This window comes from Stegostoma tigrinum, chromosome 2 (assembly GCF_030684315.1).
Source record: "Stegostoma tigrinum isolate sSteTig4 chromosome 2, sSteTig4.hap1, whole genome shotgun sequence".
In the NCBI taxonomy this organism is placed as follows: Eukaryota; Metazoa; Chordata; class Chondrichthyes; order Orectolobiformes; family Stegostomatidae; genus Stegostoma; species Stegostoma tigrinum.
Genome location: NC_081355.1, coordinates 86,318,483 through 86,336,423, shown reverse-complemented (window position 1 = coordinate 86,336,423; position 17,941 = coordinate 86,318,483). Strand labels below are relative to the sequence as shown.

Sequence of the window (17,941 nt, the reverse complement as noted above, 5' to 3'; positions counted from 1 at the left end):
CACATAAGCCAACACTTTTCACTGTACCTCAGTACATGTGACAGGAATAAATCAAATCAAACCAAATCTCTTCACACCTCCCCCTAACCCCGACCCCCCCAGCTAAGACAGCAGGATAATAACAATGATTTGCAGGGTCTCCTGTTCCAAAGAGTCAAGTCAAACTTGAAATGTTAAATGTTTTGCCTCTTAACCCATGCTACGAGACACATTGAATTTCCACAGCACTTTTTTTTTATTATCCCCGATCTCACATACCAAGCTCTAACCAGAAAATCACTATCTCATTGAATGGATCGCTTTAGGTTTTTTTTTAAAATAGCAGCTAGAGTAAAGCTCCATGAACCACGTGCCATGTTTCTGTATATTAGTTTATAATGAATTATTAAAATACTTTCTCTATATTATCTCTGAAATGCACACACATTTACACTTACCTTATCTTTAGAATTCTAAAACAAGTCCAGCAAGTCCACATTCAATTTCCAAGAATTCAGGACTGATATTACACAGATGTACTTGAAGAATTACACCAAAGGAACAGATCATTTTGTCCATCTGGTCTCTGTTATCTTTATGCTGCACACCCTCCCTAGATCCCATATTTCTTCATCTCACTCAAGCAACATGTTCCTTTCTCATTTAGTTAACTTCTAACACTTTTTGTGATGATGAGGCTGACATTCTCACTACTCTTCTTAATTTCCTATTAGATTGTTAAGTGGCTGTCTTATTTTTGCGCTTCGGAGCCATATTTCCCCCACTCCCCTCAATAAGAGGAAATATTTTCTCTTGTTTGACTTCATTGATCCTGTTTTTTTCAATCATCCATGAGTCTATGCGTTTATCATGCAAAACAGTATTGAGGACTTTGAGTTCATTGGGGCTACATTGGATAGCCCTGGAGTATGCGGTCTGGAATTTTCACGGAATCACAACCCAGCTGGCTGCAGTGAAAACAACACAGTATCTTCATACTGTATCAGAGATAATAGAAACTGCAGATGCTGGAGAATCCGAGACAACAAGGTGTAGAGCTGGATGAACACAGCAGGCCAAGCAGCATCATAGGAGCAGGAACGCTGACGTTTCGGGCCTCGACCCTTGATGAAGGGTCTAGGTCCGAACCGTCACCCTTCCGGCTTCTACGATGCAGTTCAGCCTGCTGTGTTCATCCAGCTCTACACTTTGTTATCTTGTAGCTTCATATTTCTTGCTCACTAGCATGATTTCTGTGTGCACCAATGTTAACCATTCTGTTGATTGACTGGACGTAACAGCACAAGGACCATTGTTATTACTGGCCAGCATCACTTGAGTCAACTCGTACCTCTTTAAGTGCCGGTGCTTTGCGGCTGTAGTGTGTGCTGGAAACCCTTTGTGAGCTTTGTTTGATCTGGTAAAGAAAAAAGAATGATTGAGTTGGGATACGTAGCTGCCAGGTGTTTTATTCATGCTGCAATAGAGATCTTGGTGGGGAATCTTGAAAGGAGGGCAGATGTCCTGTCCTCTTGAAGATCCCTCAGAGTAACGAAGATGCTAGCTATCGAGTCCCAGAGTAAGGACAGGTACAGAGAAAGAAATCAAAATGGAAGAAGAGAGAGACATTGTAAGAGATAGTAGTGAAACTAATGAAAGGCAAAAGTTGGGGGAAAGTGCTGATTAAAAAGTCTAGGTGAGAAACAGCATGAAAAAGAAACCCAGAATCCACATCAGCAGTCAGTCATCAGTCAATCCAATTAATCCATGGATGTTGAGTCTAGTGCAGCTTGAAATTTCTTCTCTTCATACACCTTTGGGCTTCGTCATTTGTCCTGCTTTAAAACCAGCCTCAGTTTGGTGAAGAAGGGTTTGCCATCAGTGGTGGCTCAGTGCAGTGTCTTCCCAGATTTTTTGGTTAGAGGCAATCTTCTTCAAGCGGACTTTAGCTTATCTGTTAAAATTTTTGCTGAGTGTCCCATGATCTTTGGCCATGAATTGGGATAATTTGGCAGGCAAGTACTGTTGTATAGGATTCTTATATTGTGTGTGGACATTCTTCCTCCCACCCATCCCCTCCTCCCACCTCAAGCCGCACCTCCATTTCCTACCTACTGACCTCATCCTGCCCCCTTGACCTGTCCGTCCTCCCTGGACTGACCTATCCCCTCCCTACCTCCCCACCCATACTCTCCTCTCCACCTATCTTCTCCTCTATCCATCTTTGGTCTGCCTCCCCATCTCACCCTATTTATTTCAGAACCCTCTCCCCATCCCCCTTTTCTGATGAAGGGCCTAGGCCCGAAACGTCAGCTTTTGTGCTCTTCAGATGCTGCTTGGCCTGCTGTGTTCATCCAGCTCCACACTTTGTTATCTTGGATTCTCCAGCATCTGCAGTTTTCATCATCTCTGATCACAATTTTAACCTCACTGCGAAGTCTCTTCCAGGGATGCCTAACCTGAAAAAGTTACCCTCCTCCCTCCGGACCAACCTCAGGGGATCTCTCTCCCACTGCAACTCTCTTGTAATCTCTTCGGCCTTGAAACTGCTCGACCATGTGCTGAAGCAAACCAGGTACCACAGCCACATCACCTTCCTCAGCACCTGCCTATGGAACCAGATCATTCCTAATGGACTACAGTCCACATTCAATCCTTCCCAATTTGGCCCACAACGTGACCATATCCCCATCCAGAACATTGAGACCCTTCAGAAGCATTTCTTCCTGCGAGTCCTGAAACACATTCACACCAATGCGCCAGCATCTCCAGGCACTGCAATCCAGCCTAGCCCAGCTCAGAGCCTCCCTCTCCCAGACCTGCAAAGGACCTCTTCTGTTTTTTATTCTCTGCAGGATCCACAAACTGAACACACAGTTCTATTCAACTTTACTGGACACCAAAAAACCACAAGTACAACAAACTCACTGGTTCCTGCTACCTTCAGCAGGATTCCTCCCAAATCCCCAGCACCCCCGCACCTCCCCAACAATGTACCCGCCGCCATTGGCCATGAGGCCACTGCTGGAGAACCCACCGATGACGTCACATCCGCCACCACCGGGCACACCACCGGGATCGCGAATGCGACCGCTGCTGTAGCCACCGTCGCCACTTCTACAACGAATACCACAAACATCACTGTCACCGCTGCTGCTGCCGCCCACGACCGCGTTGCATCGCCAACCGCTAACGCCGATGCAACTCTGCCCACCGCCGATGGAACTCCGCCCACCTCCAACACCAGCGGCACTCCTCCCACTGTCGACAGAACCCCGCCCTCACCCGACGCCGACGGAACCCCGCCCACAGCCGACACCGACGTTGCTCCGCCCACAGCCTCCATAGCCAGCAACCCCAGAGAAGACAGCCACACTGAGCCCTGCCGCATCTTCACCATCCTCCCAGACCTCCCACTGATGGAGGATGAATGGTCAGTCCGCAGCAAAGGGCTCACCTTTGTCCCCCTCCATCCACACATCAACGAATACCAGTCACGGTTGGACATAGAGCAGTTTATCAGCCACCTCCACCTCCACGCTTACTTCTCTAACCGTGAGCCTAACCCTCTCTCCCCTGACTCCCTTCACCCGCCTCCAACACAAGTCCTCCACCTGGACACCACCCCAAGGCCTCCTACCCTCCCTCGACCTCTTCATCTCCAACTGCCGTCGAGACATTAACCGCCTCAACCTCTCCACCCCTCTCACCCACTCCAACCTCTCCCCTGCAGAACGGGCAGCCCTCCGCTCCCTCCGCTCCAATCCCAACCTCACCATCAAACCCGCGGACAAGGGATGCGCAGGAGTAGTGTGGCGCACTGACCTCTTCATTGCTGAGGCCAGATGCCATCTCTCCGACACATCCTCCTACCGCACCCTGGATCATGACTCCACCCCCGAGCACGAAACCATCATCTCCCAACCCATTCACAACCTCATCACCTCCGGTGACCTCCCACCCACAGCCTCCAACCACATCATTCCCCAGCCCCGCGCCGCCCACTTCTATCTCCTTCCCAAAATCCACAAACCCACCTCCCCTGGCCAACATATTGTCTCAGACGGCTCCTGCCCCACCGAACTCATCTCCACCTATCTGGACTCCATTTTCTCCCCCTTGGTCCAGGAACTCCCCACCTACGTCCGTGACACCATCCATGCACCTCCTCTATAGCTTCCAATTCCCTGCTCCTCAACACCTCATTTCCACCATGGACATCCAGCCCCAATACGCCTGCATTCCCCATGCAGATGGCCAAAAAGTCCTCCACTTCTTCCTGTCCCGCAAACCAGACCAGTCCCTCTCCACCGACACCCTCAACCGCCTAGCTGAGCTCGTCCTCACCCTCAACAACTTCTCTTTCGGTTCCTCCCACTTCCTATAGACAAAGGAGGTGGCCATGGGCACCCGCATGGGCCCAAGCTATGCCTGCCTCTTTGTAGGTTGTGTGGAACAATCCCTCTTTCGCACCTACACTGGCCCTAAACCCCACCTCTTCCTCCGTTACATTGATAACTGTATCGGCGCCGCCTCTTGCTCCCAAGAGGATCTCGAACAGTTCATCCACTTCACCAACACCTTCCACCCCAACCTCAAATTCACCTGGACCATCTCCAACACATCCCTCACCTTCTTGGACCTCTCTGTCTTCATCTCAGGCAACCACCTAGAAACCGATATCCATTTCAAGCCTACCAACTCCTTCAGCTCCCTAGAATATATCTCCTCCCACCCATCATCCTGTAAAAATGCAACCCCCTATTCCCAATTCCTTTGCCTCCACCACATCTGCTCCCAGGATGAGGCATTCCACTCCTGTACATCCCAGATGTCCTCGTTCTTCAAGGACCGCAACTTCCCCCTGGCAATGGTCAAGAACGTCCTCAGCCATGTCTCCCGCATTTTTAGCAACTCATCCCTCACACCCCGCCCCCTCAATAACCACAAAAAGAGAATCCCCCTCACCCTCACATACCACCCCACCAACCTCCAGATACAGCGCATCATCCTCCAACACTTCTGCCATCTACAATCCGACCCCACCACCAAGACTTTTTTCCATCCCCGCCCTTGTCTGCCTTCCGAAGAGACCACTCTCTCCGGGACTCCCTTGTCCACTCCACACTCTCCTCCAACCCCACCACACCTGGCACCTTCCCCTGCAACCGCAGGAAGTGTGACACGCCCCCACACCTTCTCCCTCACCCCCATCCCAGGCCCCAGGAGACTTTCCACATCAAGCAGATGTTCACCTGCACATCTGCCAATGTGGTATCCTGCATCCGCTGTACCAATTGTGGCTTCCTCTACATTGGGGACCACTTTGCAGAACACCTAAGCTCGGTTCGCAATAAATACCTCCCAGTCGTGAACCAATTTAACCCCCCCGCTATTCCTTAGACGACTTGTCCATCCTGGGCCTCCTGCGGTGATGCCACCCGTAGGTTGCAGGAACAGCAATTCATATTCTGCTTGGGAACCCTGCAGCCCAATGGTATCAATGTGGATTTCACAAGCTTCAAAATCTCCCCTCCCCTTACTACATCCCAAAATCAGCTCAGCTTGCCTCCGCCTCTCTAACTTGTTCTTCCTCTCACCTGTCCCTTCCTCCCACCTCAAGCCGCACCTCCATTTCCTACCCACGAACCACATCCCACCCCCTTGACCTGTCTGTCCTCCCCGGACTGACCTATCCCCTCCCCACCTATACACTCTTCTCCACCTATCTTCTCCTCTATCCATCTTCGGTCCGCCTCCCGCCTCTCCCTATTTATTTCAGAACCCTCCCCCCATCCCCCTTTTCTGATGAAGGGTCTAGGCCCAAAACATCAGTTTTTGTGCTCCTCAGATGCTGCTTGGCCTGCTGTGTTCATCCAGCTCCACACTTTGTTATCACTGGAAAGGCTAGCATCTGATGCCGAAGCCTTGAATTGATTGGCTCTCAAGGCTACTTTGGAGAGCAGTTAAGAGTCAATCACACTGCTGTGGGTCTGGCATTGCAGCTGATTGTCTCTTCTAGAAAGGCCACTATGGATCTCATGCCATCTCTCTAGCCGACGGGAAAAATATCCACTATCGCCGTTAAATCAACAGTGGTGAGATAATGGAAACACATGGTTTGCAGCCACCGTAGAGGGAAGGAATAGCACAGATGCCAACTCACCAAAACTGCATATGGAGTTCTGCTGCACAGAATTCACTTAAAAACTTGATGAGAAATGTCACAGAAACATGTGAAATCAAGTGAGAGTGCTGTGTCTTCATAACCTTTCTCTTGTTATTCCTTTGATGGAGGGTTCAAGTACAGATTGATCAGAGTTAATAAACGAGAAAAAGGTATCAATACTTGGTACAGTTCGACACACCACCACCCGATGGGAAAGCTATGGAAAAACAAATTTACGGGGAAATAATAGAGCAGTGCTCAAGCTGTTGTTTTGCGATACTGTGAAGCTTTACTTAGCCCTAAGATAAACTGGGACATTAGTAGTTTAAAGAGCAGAGAGGGAGAAGTTTTTTTAAAGAGTCTTCATGAAGATATTCTTAATCAACATATTTCTGGTGTAACATGGGGTGATGCATTGCTGAATTTGGTTCTGGGGGACAAGGTGCATTTAGAGTCAGTAAGGGAACATATAGGAAAGAGTGATTGCTTAGCTAAGGACAAAAACATGGAAAAATCTCAAATAAAAATATTTAAATGCAGGAGTGTCAATTGCAGTGTGTTGTGAATGGATTTTAAACACCAGACTGCCTTTAAAGAGGAAGCAGTGCAGGGATAGTCAAGATACATCCCTACAAGAAATGTTAGGGCAACTAAAGCCAGTGTTTCCTGGCTGAGAGTGAGAGCATTAAGAAAAGGTGTGTATGATAGAGAAAAAAAAACAGTGGATTCTGGAAACCTGAAACTGAAACAGAAATTGCTGGAGAAACTCAGCAGGTCTGGCTGCATCTGTGGAGAGAAAGCAGAGTCAATGTTTTGGGTTAATAACCCTTCTTCAGAGCTCAGAAATGCTGAGTTTATCCATCAATTTCGGTTTCTGTGTATGCTGTGATGTCAGGTTAGAAATTCAGTTGAGATCAACCAGCTGAATAAGGAAGTTTAGATGGGAAGTGAAAAGGAGATGAAAGAGGTCAGGAGATAGAATGAGAAAGGACTTCGGCCTGAACTTTTGTCTGTGAGTCAGGTGCACACAGTAGGGAGAATTTCCCACTGCACTATCCAACTTTTAAAAATAGCTGTCCAAACTCAGATATTGGAGTTGGGGGCGGATGACTCCGGAAGAATTGAGGAATATGCTGGATGAGGAGATGGGCTGGGCAGAGACCTGCTTTGGGACTCTGGCTTTCAAGCCTCAAACAATCTGGTCTTTAATCTTCTTATAGATTGGGATAGTCAGATTGGCAAATGAAGCCATGTGGAAGAACCCATATAGTATTTTCAAGACACTTTCATATGTTGTGAACCCAACCAGGATCAGGTTAGAGATAATGGGAACTGCAGATGCTGGACAATCCGACATAACAAAGCGTGGAGCTGAATGAACACAGCAGGCCAAGCAGCATCTTAGGAGCACAAAAGCTGACGTTTTGGGCCTCGACCCTTTGAATCTGATGATGCGTGATGAGACAGGTTTAATAAATTATGGCAGAGTAAAAGATCCACTTGGAAATGGTGACAATTAATTGGTATAATTTAACATTCAGTGCGAGAGGGAGGCACTTGGATCAGAAGCAACTTTGCTAAACTTAATTAGGGGCAATCACAAAGGAATGAGAGCAGAGCTAACTGAAGTGGACGAGGAAAGTGCTTTAGCAGCAGAGACAGCTGATGAACAATGGCAGACGTTTGAGATAGTATGCCATTACACACAGCAAAGATATTTTCCTGTGCAGAAGGGCCAAGGAAGGAGAAAAGCCAACCATGGTTGACCAGAAAAATTAAGGACAGCATCAGATTGAAAGAATAACATACAATGTGGCACCGATTAGTAGTAAACCAGCAGATTGGGAAAATGTTAAAAATCACCAAAAGATTATCAAAAAAAGACAAAGACGGAGAGGACAAACTTATAGTAATATTAAATATGATTTGTAAGTAATATCAAGATGGACAGCAAGAGCATCTTTAAATAGAGAAAGGAAGAGAGAAGCTAAAGAAAATCGACCCCTTTGAAAATTAGGCTGGGCAAATGTAATGAGGAAACAGGAAATGGCAGAGAGTTGAACACATACTTTGCATCAGTTTTCACAGTAGAAGACATTAATAGCATTTCAACATTACGATGTAATATAAAGTATATTATTCAATACCAAGCAAGGGGCAAAGGATGAGAGGGAATAAATAGAATAACTATCTCTAAACAAAAAATACATGAGAAACTAATGGGATGAAAGACCGTATGAGTCCCCTGGATCTGATGGGATGCATTCCAATATATTAAGTAACATGGCTGCAGGTATAATGGATGCCACTGGGAGTAATCTTCTAAGAATCCTTAGAAAATGTTACAGTATGTTATAAAGGATAGTGTATTAGAGCATTTAGAAATACATGATTTGATCAAACAGAGTCAGTATGGTTTCACAAAGGTGAAACCATGCCTGACAAATTTAGTAGAATCTTTGAGGAGGTAGCAAGCAGGATAGATAAAGGGGAAGCTGTAGATGTACTATAATTGTATTTCGGGAAAGTGTTTGATAAGCTACCAACATTATGCTACTTAACAAGGTAAGAGCCCATGGTTTTGGATGTAGTATAAATAAATGTAATAACCCTTTAAAGGTAGAGGTTACTGCTTCATCAGAAGTGATGACAAGGCAAAGTTTTACATAATTTGAAAAGCTAATACTTGAAGCACATGGAAGTATCAGGCAGGCATGTAGAATTACCATAACTTGATAGAGGTAAAAAAGTTGATTTAGCACAGGCATGATAGCCAAGGACATCACTGCAGGAGTTCCTCAGGGCAGTCATTTAGGTCCAGGGCAGTCTTATAGGCACAGACATCTCCATCAAAAGATTAGAAATGGAGATATTTGCTGATGATTGCATAATGCTTAGTATCACTCATGATTCCTCAGACATGCAGCAAGAGCTGGACCACATTCAGACTTTAATTAATAAGCAGCATTTAGCATTTGAGACATAAGTGCCAGGTGATAGTGACTTTCATCAAGAGAGAATTTAACATTCTTTACTTAATTTCCAATGTGCTGCCATTGCTGAGTTACCCACCATCAATATGTTTAGGGTTACAATTGACCAGAAGCTTAGCTGTACCAGCGTCATTGGTTGTAGCTTCATGAACAGACCAGAGATTAGGTGTATTTCTGTGGTCAGTACACCACTTGATGTCCTCAAGTCCTGTCCACCATCTCGAACATAGAACATAGAACATAGAAAAGTACAGCACTGTACAGGCCCTTCGGCCCATGATGTTGTGCCGTGGAATAATCCTAATCCAAAAATAAAATAACCTAACCTACATTCCCCTCAATTCACTGCTGTCCACGTGCATGTCCAGCAGTCGCTTAAATGTCACTAATGACTCCGCTTCCACGACTACCACTGGCAAAGTATTCCATGTGCTCACAACTCTCTGGGTGAAGAACGTCCCTCTGACGTCTCCTCTATACCTTCGTCCTAACACCTTAAAACTATGATCCCTCGTGGCAGTCAATCCTGCCCTGGGGAAAAGTCTCTGGCTATCGACTCTATCCATGCCTCGTACACCTTGATCAAGTCACCTCTCTTCCTCCTTTCTCCAGAGAGAAAAGTCTGAGTTCAGTCAACCTCTCTTCATAAGACAAGCTCTCCAGTCCAGGCAGCATCTTGGTAAACCTCCTTTGCAGCCTCTCCAAAGCCTCCACATCTTTCCTATAATAGGGCGACCAGAACTCGACACAATATTCCAAGTGTGGTCTCACCAGGGTTTTGTAGAGCTGCAGCATAACCTCGCGGCTCTTAAACTCGATCCCCCTGTTAATGAAAGCCAAAACACCATATGCTTTCTTAACAACCTTATCCACCTGGGTGGCAACTTTGACGGAGCTATGCACTTGAACACCAAGATCCTGCTGTTCCTCCACACTGCCGAGAATCCAGCCTTTAATCCTATATTCAGCATTTAAGTTCGACCTTCCAAAATGCATCACTTCGCATTTATCCAGGTTGAACTCCGTCTGCCATTTCTCAGCCCAGCTCTGCATCACTTCGCATTTATCCAGGCTGAACTCCATCTGCCATTTCTCAGCCCAGCTCTGCATTCTGTCAATGTCTCGCTGAAGCCTGCAATAGCCCTCGATACAATCAACGGCACCTCCAACCTTTGTGTCATCAGCAAACATACTAACCCACCCGTCTATAAGACATAAATCAGAAATATGATAGCATAATCTTCATCTGTCTGCATGTGTGCAGTTTCTAAAACATTCAAGATGATTGACACCATTCAAGACAGAGCAACCACCTTATTAGCACTTTGCCCATTATTTGACAGGTTCATGAGTAAAGTTCCTTAATGTATCTCAGTTTCAAACGAATGACCTAAATTTATCAAGCTCCCAGTTTATTTCTATTAGTTCATGGGATGTAGCCCTTGCTATATATATATATATAAAACATAGGCCAGCATTAACATTCCATTGCTAATTTCCCAGAAGGTAGTTAAGAGTCACATTTAAATAGGTAAGATTAGCAGATTTCCTTCCCTCCACCACCACTTTCTTAAGGCCAATAAGAAAGAGCATTAAATGTTGGCTTTTCCAGAGTTACCCAAACCCTCTGGAAAGATGTGAACAAAAAGAAAGCCTATATGACAATATATTGAGTGCAGGTAGCCTCGCTATGAAATGAATGGGAATGGAATGGTGCATATTGTTTTGTAAGGTGAAGTGTTGTGATAACATTTGATTCATGCCACAATGGGTGGCACGGTGGCTCAGTGGTTAGCGCTGCTGCCTCACAGCACCAGGGACTCAGGTTCAATTCCAACCTTGGGCAACTGTGTGGAGTTTGCATGTTCTGCCCTTGTCTGTGTGGGTTTGCTCTTTTTTTTCCCACAGTCCAAAGACATGCAGATGAGGTGGATTGACCATGCTCAATTGCCCACAGTGTCCTGGGATATTTGGGTTAGACATGGGAAATAGGTCTGAGTGGGATGCTCTTTAGAGGGGCAGTGTGAACCTGTTGGGCTGAAGGGCCTGTTTTCACACTGGAGGGATTCTGTGAAAATATTAGTGACTGTATCATAAATATTCCTGATTCTGTCCTTACTTAAAATTAACTTATAATAATAAAGATTCCAAGACTGTTTTTTGTGAGTTGTGAGAAATCCATTAAGATTCACAAGGTCATAAATCACACCACACCAGGTTATAGTCCAACAGGTTTATTTGAAAACACAAGCCATTGAATAAGAATGGGTAAGTTTTTTTTCTTTCTCATCCAGTGACAAAAGACAATGATAATATTACTATCAAGACCTCTGTAAGGCTTGAGCTTTAACCTGAGATCTTCCTTAACATTATTACTTGGTTATTCAATGTGCGAACTCATTTCACATTTCAAAGAAATTTTTGTTTATATTGTAACGTTCTATATTTTGCAAGCGCTGCTGGTTTGAAGAGGTTTTCTTACGAGGAGAGATTGAGTAGGGTGGGTCTGTGCTCATTGGAATATAGAAAAATGAAAGTCGACCTTACCCAAATATGCAAGATTCTTCGCAGACTTGACAAGATAGGCACAGAAAGGTTGTTTCTCTTGTGGGAGTGTCTAAGGCTGGGAGCATCATCTCAGAATAAAAGGTCAAGCATTTAAGACAGAGGAGGTGGAATTTCATCTCTCAGGCCATGGTGAATCTGTGACATTCTTTACTGCAGAGTACTACAGAGGCTATGTCATTAGATATATTCAAGGCTGAGATAGACAGGTTTTTTAATCCAGTAAGAGAATCAAGGGCTGTGAAGAAAGGCAGAAAAGTGGAGTGGAGGATTATTAGCTCAGCCATGATCTCATTGAATGATGATACACACTTGATGAACTAAGTGGCCTACTTCTGTTCCTAGGTCTGACAGTCTTATTGACCCTGTACATGGCGCTGAAAACATTCTTGTTTTAATTTCTTTCATCATAATTGCTGTTCCTTTTTTCAAAGTCTTCAATGAAAAAGTAGGTTACAGGCTCACTGGGTTCTCATCACTGTGAATTATAATATGTAAACTGATTGTCAACAATGAATGGGCTGCTCTTTTTCACACCTAACCTTATGCTTTGATGAAGGCTTCATGTTGCAGGGCAGGTGTATTTTACAAGTAAATAGAAACAGCAGGTGCTCATTGTTGATCTTTTTTTGCAATCAGTGCAGGCAGAATCTCCATAGTGATATCTGCACTACTCCATCATGTTGCAACCAATCAACTTCAGACAGAAACAGAGTTTGAGACAAAATGACCAATGTGTTGGTTATCTCAGTGCAGATAAAATAGTTCTAATTGTCAAAAATCTTCTTGCTATTTAAATAAGTATCCCTTGCACGTTAACATAATTAACAAGTCTCCTAAACTCTGCATGTCATCTTAGTGCAGCTCCATAGCCTATACTGCAGCTAGTGCACTCTTACAAACGTGCTAAATAGTACAACATGAATCAATCCATTAGAAAATAATGTCCTAATAACATTTACTGCTATAAATCTTAATGTGGGGGTCCCGGTGTTGGACTGTGGTGAACAAGGTCAGAAAATACACGACACCAGGTTATAGTCCAACAGGTTTATTTGAAAACATAAACTTTTGGAGCCTTAGTCTTCCGTCAGGTTTTGGGAGGGAGGCTTCGTAAGCTTGTGTTTTCAAATAAACCTGTTGGACTATAACCTGGTGTGGTGCGATTTATGACCTTGTGAATCTTAATGGATTTCTCACAACTCACAAAAAACAGTCTTGGAATCTTTATTATTATAAGGTGTTGCAGTTTGCAAGCTTTGTGAATGGCTTTTAAATAGTCTTTATGTCAAAGTTTGGGACATTGTGAAGTCTGCAAAGTACTGTCGCATCCAAAAATCCTCCACATGAACCATAAGATGGACCCAGTAAAGCTCAGCACAGATGAGCATCCCTAGTGTTAGGGATTTTATCCTATCACCTAATGTTGTAACTAGATTTTAGAGCAAGAAGATTGAATGCTTCTGGTTGTTGATATGATGCTTGTATATTTTCCACTTTTCACAACCATAAAGGAGTAATGGAAGAACCATTGCCTCGTAAACTTTGATCTTTGCTGTGAAAGAAACTCCATGCCCTTTCCAAAGACTGTGAGTCAGCCTACCAAATGCTTAACTTGCTTGCTAGGTAATGGTTCATTTTTGTCAGACAATGTAATTGGAGAAGATACTCAGAAAATAGCAAATCTTTTATACTAAATAAAGTGGTACATTGCGGATTGAGACTCTCGATCCTAGAATACATGGCTATGGGCAAGTTAATACAAGATCTCTGTCTTTCTTCAGACTTATTGTCATGTTAATTGACCTAGGGTTAGGATTGACTCAAGTGGAGAAGTTTCTGTCATTATAATATTTCAATATCTGAGGAAGACACTGTCAAGAGTCTTCAGGACAAGCAATCATAGCCAAAGACCAATATGAAGACAAATTAACCAGCAAAGTCGAAGTTCTTATGCGATGTTTGTAATTGTGATGCAATTGAAATTTGGTTTAATATCATACATGAGACAAAAGTGGCCTAGAATTTAAATCAGTCTTTTGGTTTTGCTGAAGAATTGCCTGCCAAAGTGATTGGAAAATCCATCATAAAGATGTTATTATATGTGGTGAATGTACAGCATAGATTTGCTCACCAGAATTTTGAATCATAGAATTCCTACAGTGTGGAAGCAGGCCTTTTGGCCCATTAAGTCCACATTAACCCCCCCAAAAAACATCCCACCCAGACCCATTCCTGTAAACCTGCATTTCCCATGGCTAACCCACACATCTCTGACCAAGATTGGTAATTTAACATGGCCAATCCGCCTAACTGCACATCTTTAGACTGTGGGAGGAAACTGGAGCACCTGAAGGAAACCCACACAGACACTGGGAGAATGTGCAAACTCCACACAGACCATCGCCCAAGGCCAGAATCAAACCCAGATCCCTGATACTGTGAGGCAGCAGTGCTAATTGTTGAGCTATTATGATAATGGGCATTGCAAATTCATATTATTGTTAATCTTTTGGGATGAAATGAAACACTTCCAATTGCAAGCATCTGTATTTAGGGTGAGACCAGTTTACACTGCAGTTACATTTCATTTTCATTTAATTATATTGTTAGTCTGAGTGGAATGAGCCTTTTATTTTAACTGTCTTTCCTAGAAATGGTATTGCAGCAAAATTGCCCCATGGACTTTCAATTCCTTAATCCTTATCAATATTACTGTTCAGTGTACACCTCACAAGCACAGACTGTTTTTTTTCGGATTGGCATTACGTGCATTGAACAAAAAAAATTGCTGGAAAAGCTCAGCAGGTCTGGCAGCATCTGTGAAGGCAAAAACACAGTTTCGGGTCCGGTGACCCTTTCTCAGAATTCAAGGAAGTTGGAGGAAGGGCCACGAAACGTTAACTCTGTTTTTGCCTTCACAGTTTCTGCAAGACCTGCTAAGCATTTCCAGCAACTTTGTTTTTGTTCCTGATTTACATCATTCGCGGTTCTTTAAATTCCTGTTACCTGCATTGAATCCTGGTTGAGTTCAATAATGAGTTGGTTCAGCCACAAAGCACCTTTCAGCAGAGACAGTGCAATTGACAAAGGTAGGTTCTTTACTCAGAGAGTAGTAAGGGAATGGAATGCCATGCCTGCAGCAATAGTAGACTCGCCAACTTTAAGGGCATTTAAATGGTCATTGGATAAACACATGGATGATAATGGAACAGTGTAGGTTAGATGGGCTTCAGATTGCTTTCACAAGTCGACGCAACATTGAGGACCAAAGGGCCTGTACTGCGCTGTAATGTTCTATGTTCTGTGTTCTATGTTCTATTTGCCTGATGACAACCTGATTTAGGACTGTCTGTTGACCATAGCTCTTGTCCATTAAAAAGTGAAGTTTCTGTACTGTCTCACCAGGCACGCAGCTGGAGTACTTGCAGCATAGTCTCAAGTACTTCTGTTTCAGTAACTGATGAAAAATGAAGAATGGTAGGAAAACTGAAGAAGGCTGATCAGCCCATATCACTCATGTTGAAATTGTTCAATGCTCTTCAGTTGTACCTCCTCAATCTCTCTAAACTCATACTGCTCAATAGACTGAATGTGACACCGTGACTATGTAAAAAAAAACAGTTTCTACTAAACGTTTGTTCAAAAACCATGGATTAGTATTTTGGAAAATTCACCCTTTAATGGAATTGAGAAATGGCTGGGATTTCCTTGCAAGTTTAGATCCCACTAATAGATTGAACATGGTAAATCAGAGCTATGTATATACTTGCAGCTACTTGACCAAAAAAATTAACAAAAGAATGAAAATGAACCCTACTGCAACCAGAAAGCAGCAATGTTCAGGTATTCCTGAATTCACATCTAACATTTGTCACAACACCCAGCTGGTAACTAGTTTGCCAGTGTAAATTCAGTTTGGATGCAACGTGTAACTTGTTCATCTCACTCTCTGCCATTCTTCCAATTTAATTGCACCAATACCATTATTTATTGTCACGGTGTTCAATTAATGTTTATAATTCCTGTGCACTGCAATGACAAAAAGTACCTTCACTGATTGTCTTCTCATTGTGTGATCATATTCCACTAACAGGTCAAGAAAAACAGAAACAAAAAGGAAGTTCACTTCATTCGTTGGGAATAATTGTTGGATTGTCACTGACTCTGATTGTCTGTATATTTCTTTACTTTCTTCTGAGAAGATACTTCCCACGAAGAGGTATGCTCTTATCAACTAAGATTAAGCTCCATTTTGTGGTGTTCGTTCAGAACTTCTCATCCACTAGACATTTGGAAACAATGAAAATAATTTTGATATTTACATAGATGTTATTGTCATATTTACCTCAGGATATTAGCTCAAGATTTGCAAGCATTTTCTTGGCATTGTTTTTCTTGTAAAGCTATTCTGATGGTTCTGAGTAAATGGCTCACTTGGACTCAGGAAACAGGTCATGAAGTAGCCAGTGTCTTTACTATGTTAGCTTATTTCATGTAGAGTGATGGTTGGGCATTAAAAATAACTCTCGTACTTTGAGTGAAGTAGGAGAGAAACAAAACCAAAAAGAGTTTATTGCTTCTTGCTGGAAAGTGCATGTTGGGTCAAAACAGAATCAAACGAGGCAATGATCCATTCAGACAGCTTTCAAGTATTCATTATTTAGAATCAAACTTGAAGAATTATAAAGTAGGTCAGGTACTCGCGGGCAGCTGGTGCACTGTTTACCACACACTGACACATTTGTCTTCAAGACAAATGGGAAGGCATTTATTTAAAATCGTAAACTCAATAAAAAATAAAATTGACAGGTTAGCAAAGATTTCCTGTCCAGCGTGTTGTTACTTCCATTTGTAAGGCTGCTTGCAACCTATTTATAACTTCTGTGGTTTGTAGTTGGCCGATGGGCTTTAAATCTACATTGAAAGCAAAATGTGTCTGCAGTGGTTGATGTACTGAATACTTGGAGTTTATATAATTAATTAGCTTGTCTCTTGTTTTGGTCAGTGCTGACATATTCTGTAGTTTAATTTAACTTTTGGCTTTTCATTGAAGAAATATCTAGAAGTTTGATAACCATTGCAGTTGTAAAGGTTTAGGCAACCTTAAAGCACATGTTGAAAGGTTTAAAACTCAGTAGTTCAGATTTAAAATGCAATTTTAAAAATATTTTTCTAAATATTTGTAACATTTTTCTGTAGGAGCATAACATGAGACATTTGGCTACAGAAGCCCATCATCTCCAAATGGTGGAATCATCTTTATTTGATTAGGATCTTTGTCCTTTGCTGAGCTGTGTGTCAGTAATTTGGATAATTATGGGTATAACTAGCTCAGGATTGCCCATTGTTGCACAAGATGTAACTTTATTCTACCTTTTATCACCTGACATTTTATTTACCTTGAAGCCAACTGGAACCCAAAGCAATCCTGTCTACCTCTCTATAAGAAATCAAGTCATTAGTTGGTGATTAGTGTTTTGGATGAGACCAAATCCCTTTCAGATATATCAACAAGATGACCAAGACCCTAACTGTTTCTTATTTAAAAGCAAGTGTAAGCACTGTGTTTCAGATGTAATTTAATTGATTGTACTTCTCATCTTTAAGCAAAACACACTTTATTCTTACTCAACAGTTGAAACACAAATAAAATAAAAGAGGAGAGATAATGGGAACTGCAGATGGAGAATCCGAGACAAAGTGTGAAGCTGGATGAACACAGCAGGCCAAGCAGCATCTTGGGAGCACAAAAGCTGGCGTTTTGGGCCTAGGCCCTTCGGTTGTGAAAGCTGCTATATCTCTTTCGGGCCTAGGCCCAAAACGTCAGCTTTTGTGCTCCTAAGGTGCTGCTTGGCCTGCTGTGTTCATCCAGCTCTACGCTTTGTTAAAATAAAAGAGGAATTGGTCTAATTTTAACTCATTTGGAAAATTTACCAGAATATTAGGTTATTTAATTACTAAACAGTCACTGTTCTAATTTCGTAACACCCCAAAAACACATTGTTGGCAAAGGTAAATTTAGGGAACTAGATTTGTCCCACATGCAGTTCTAGCAGTAGGAAGAGAACCCAAGTTTTTAGCTGCAACAAAGATAGAAAGAGATCTAGCAGCTTTCATGACCAGTTTCCATAAATTGCCATTGACTACTGAACGCTAAACTGAAACCCTAGCTCCATGGGAGCCTGACCGTAGAAGTGCTGCCTCTATTGTTCCAACTTAAAAAAAACCTCAA

The 17,941-nt window shown here is 43.1% G+C and overlaps 1 protein-coding gene across 1 annotated transcript in view; it reads left to right on the top strand.

Annotated features, from left to right (window-relative positions):
- hepacam2 (HEPACAM family member 2) overlaps nucleotides 1-17,941 on the top strand; it is a 113,437-nt gene that overhangs the window by 53,189 nt on the left and 42,307 nt on the right. The window contains exon 5 of the mRNA XM_048547587.1: nucleotides 15,803-15,928. Within this exon, the coding sequence (XP_048403544.1) occupies nucleotides 15,803-15,928 (126 nt within the window). The remainder of the gene's footprint in view (nucleotides 1-15,802; nucleotides 15,929-17,941) is intronic.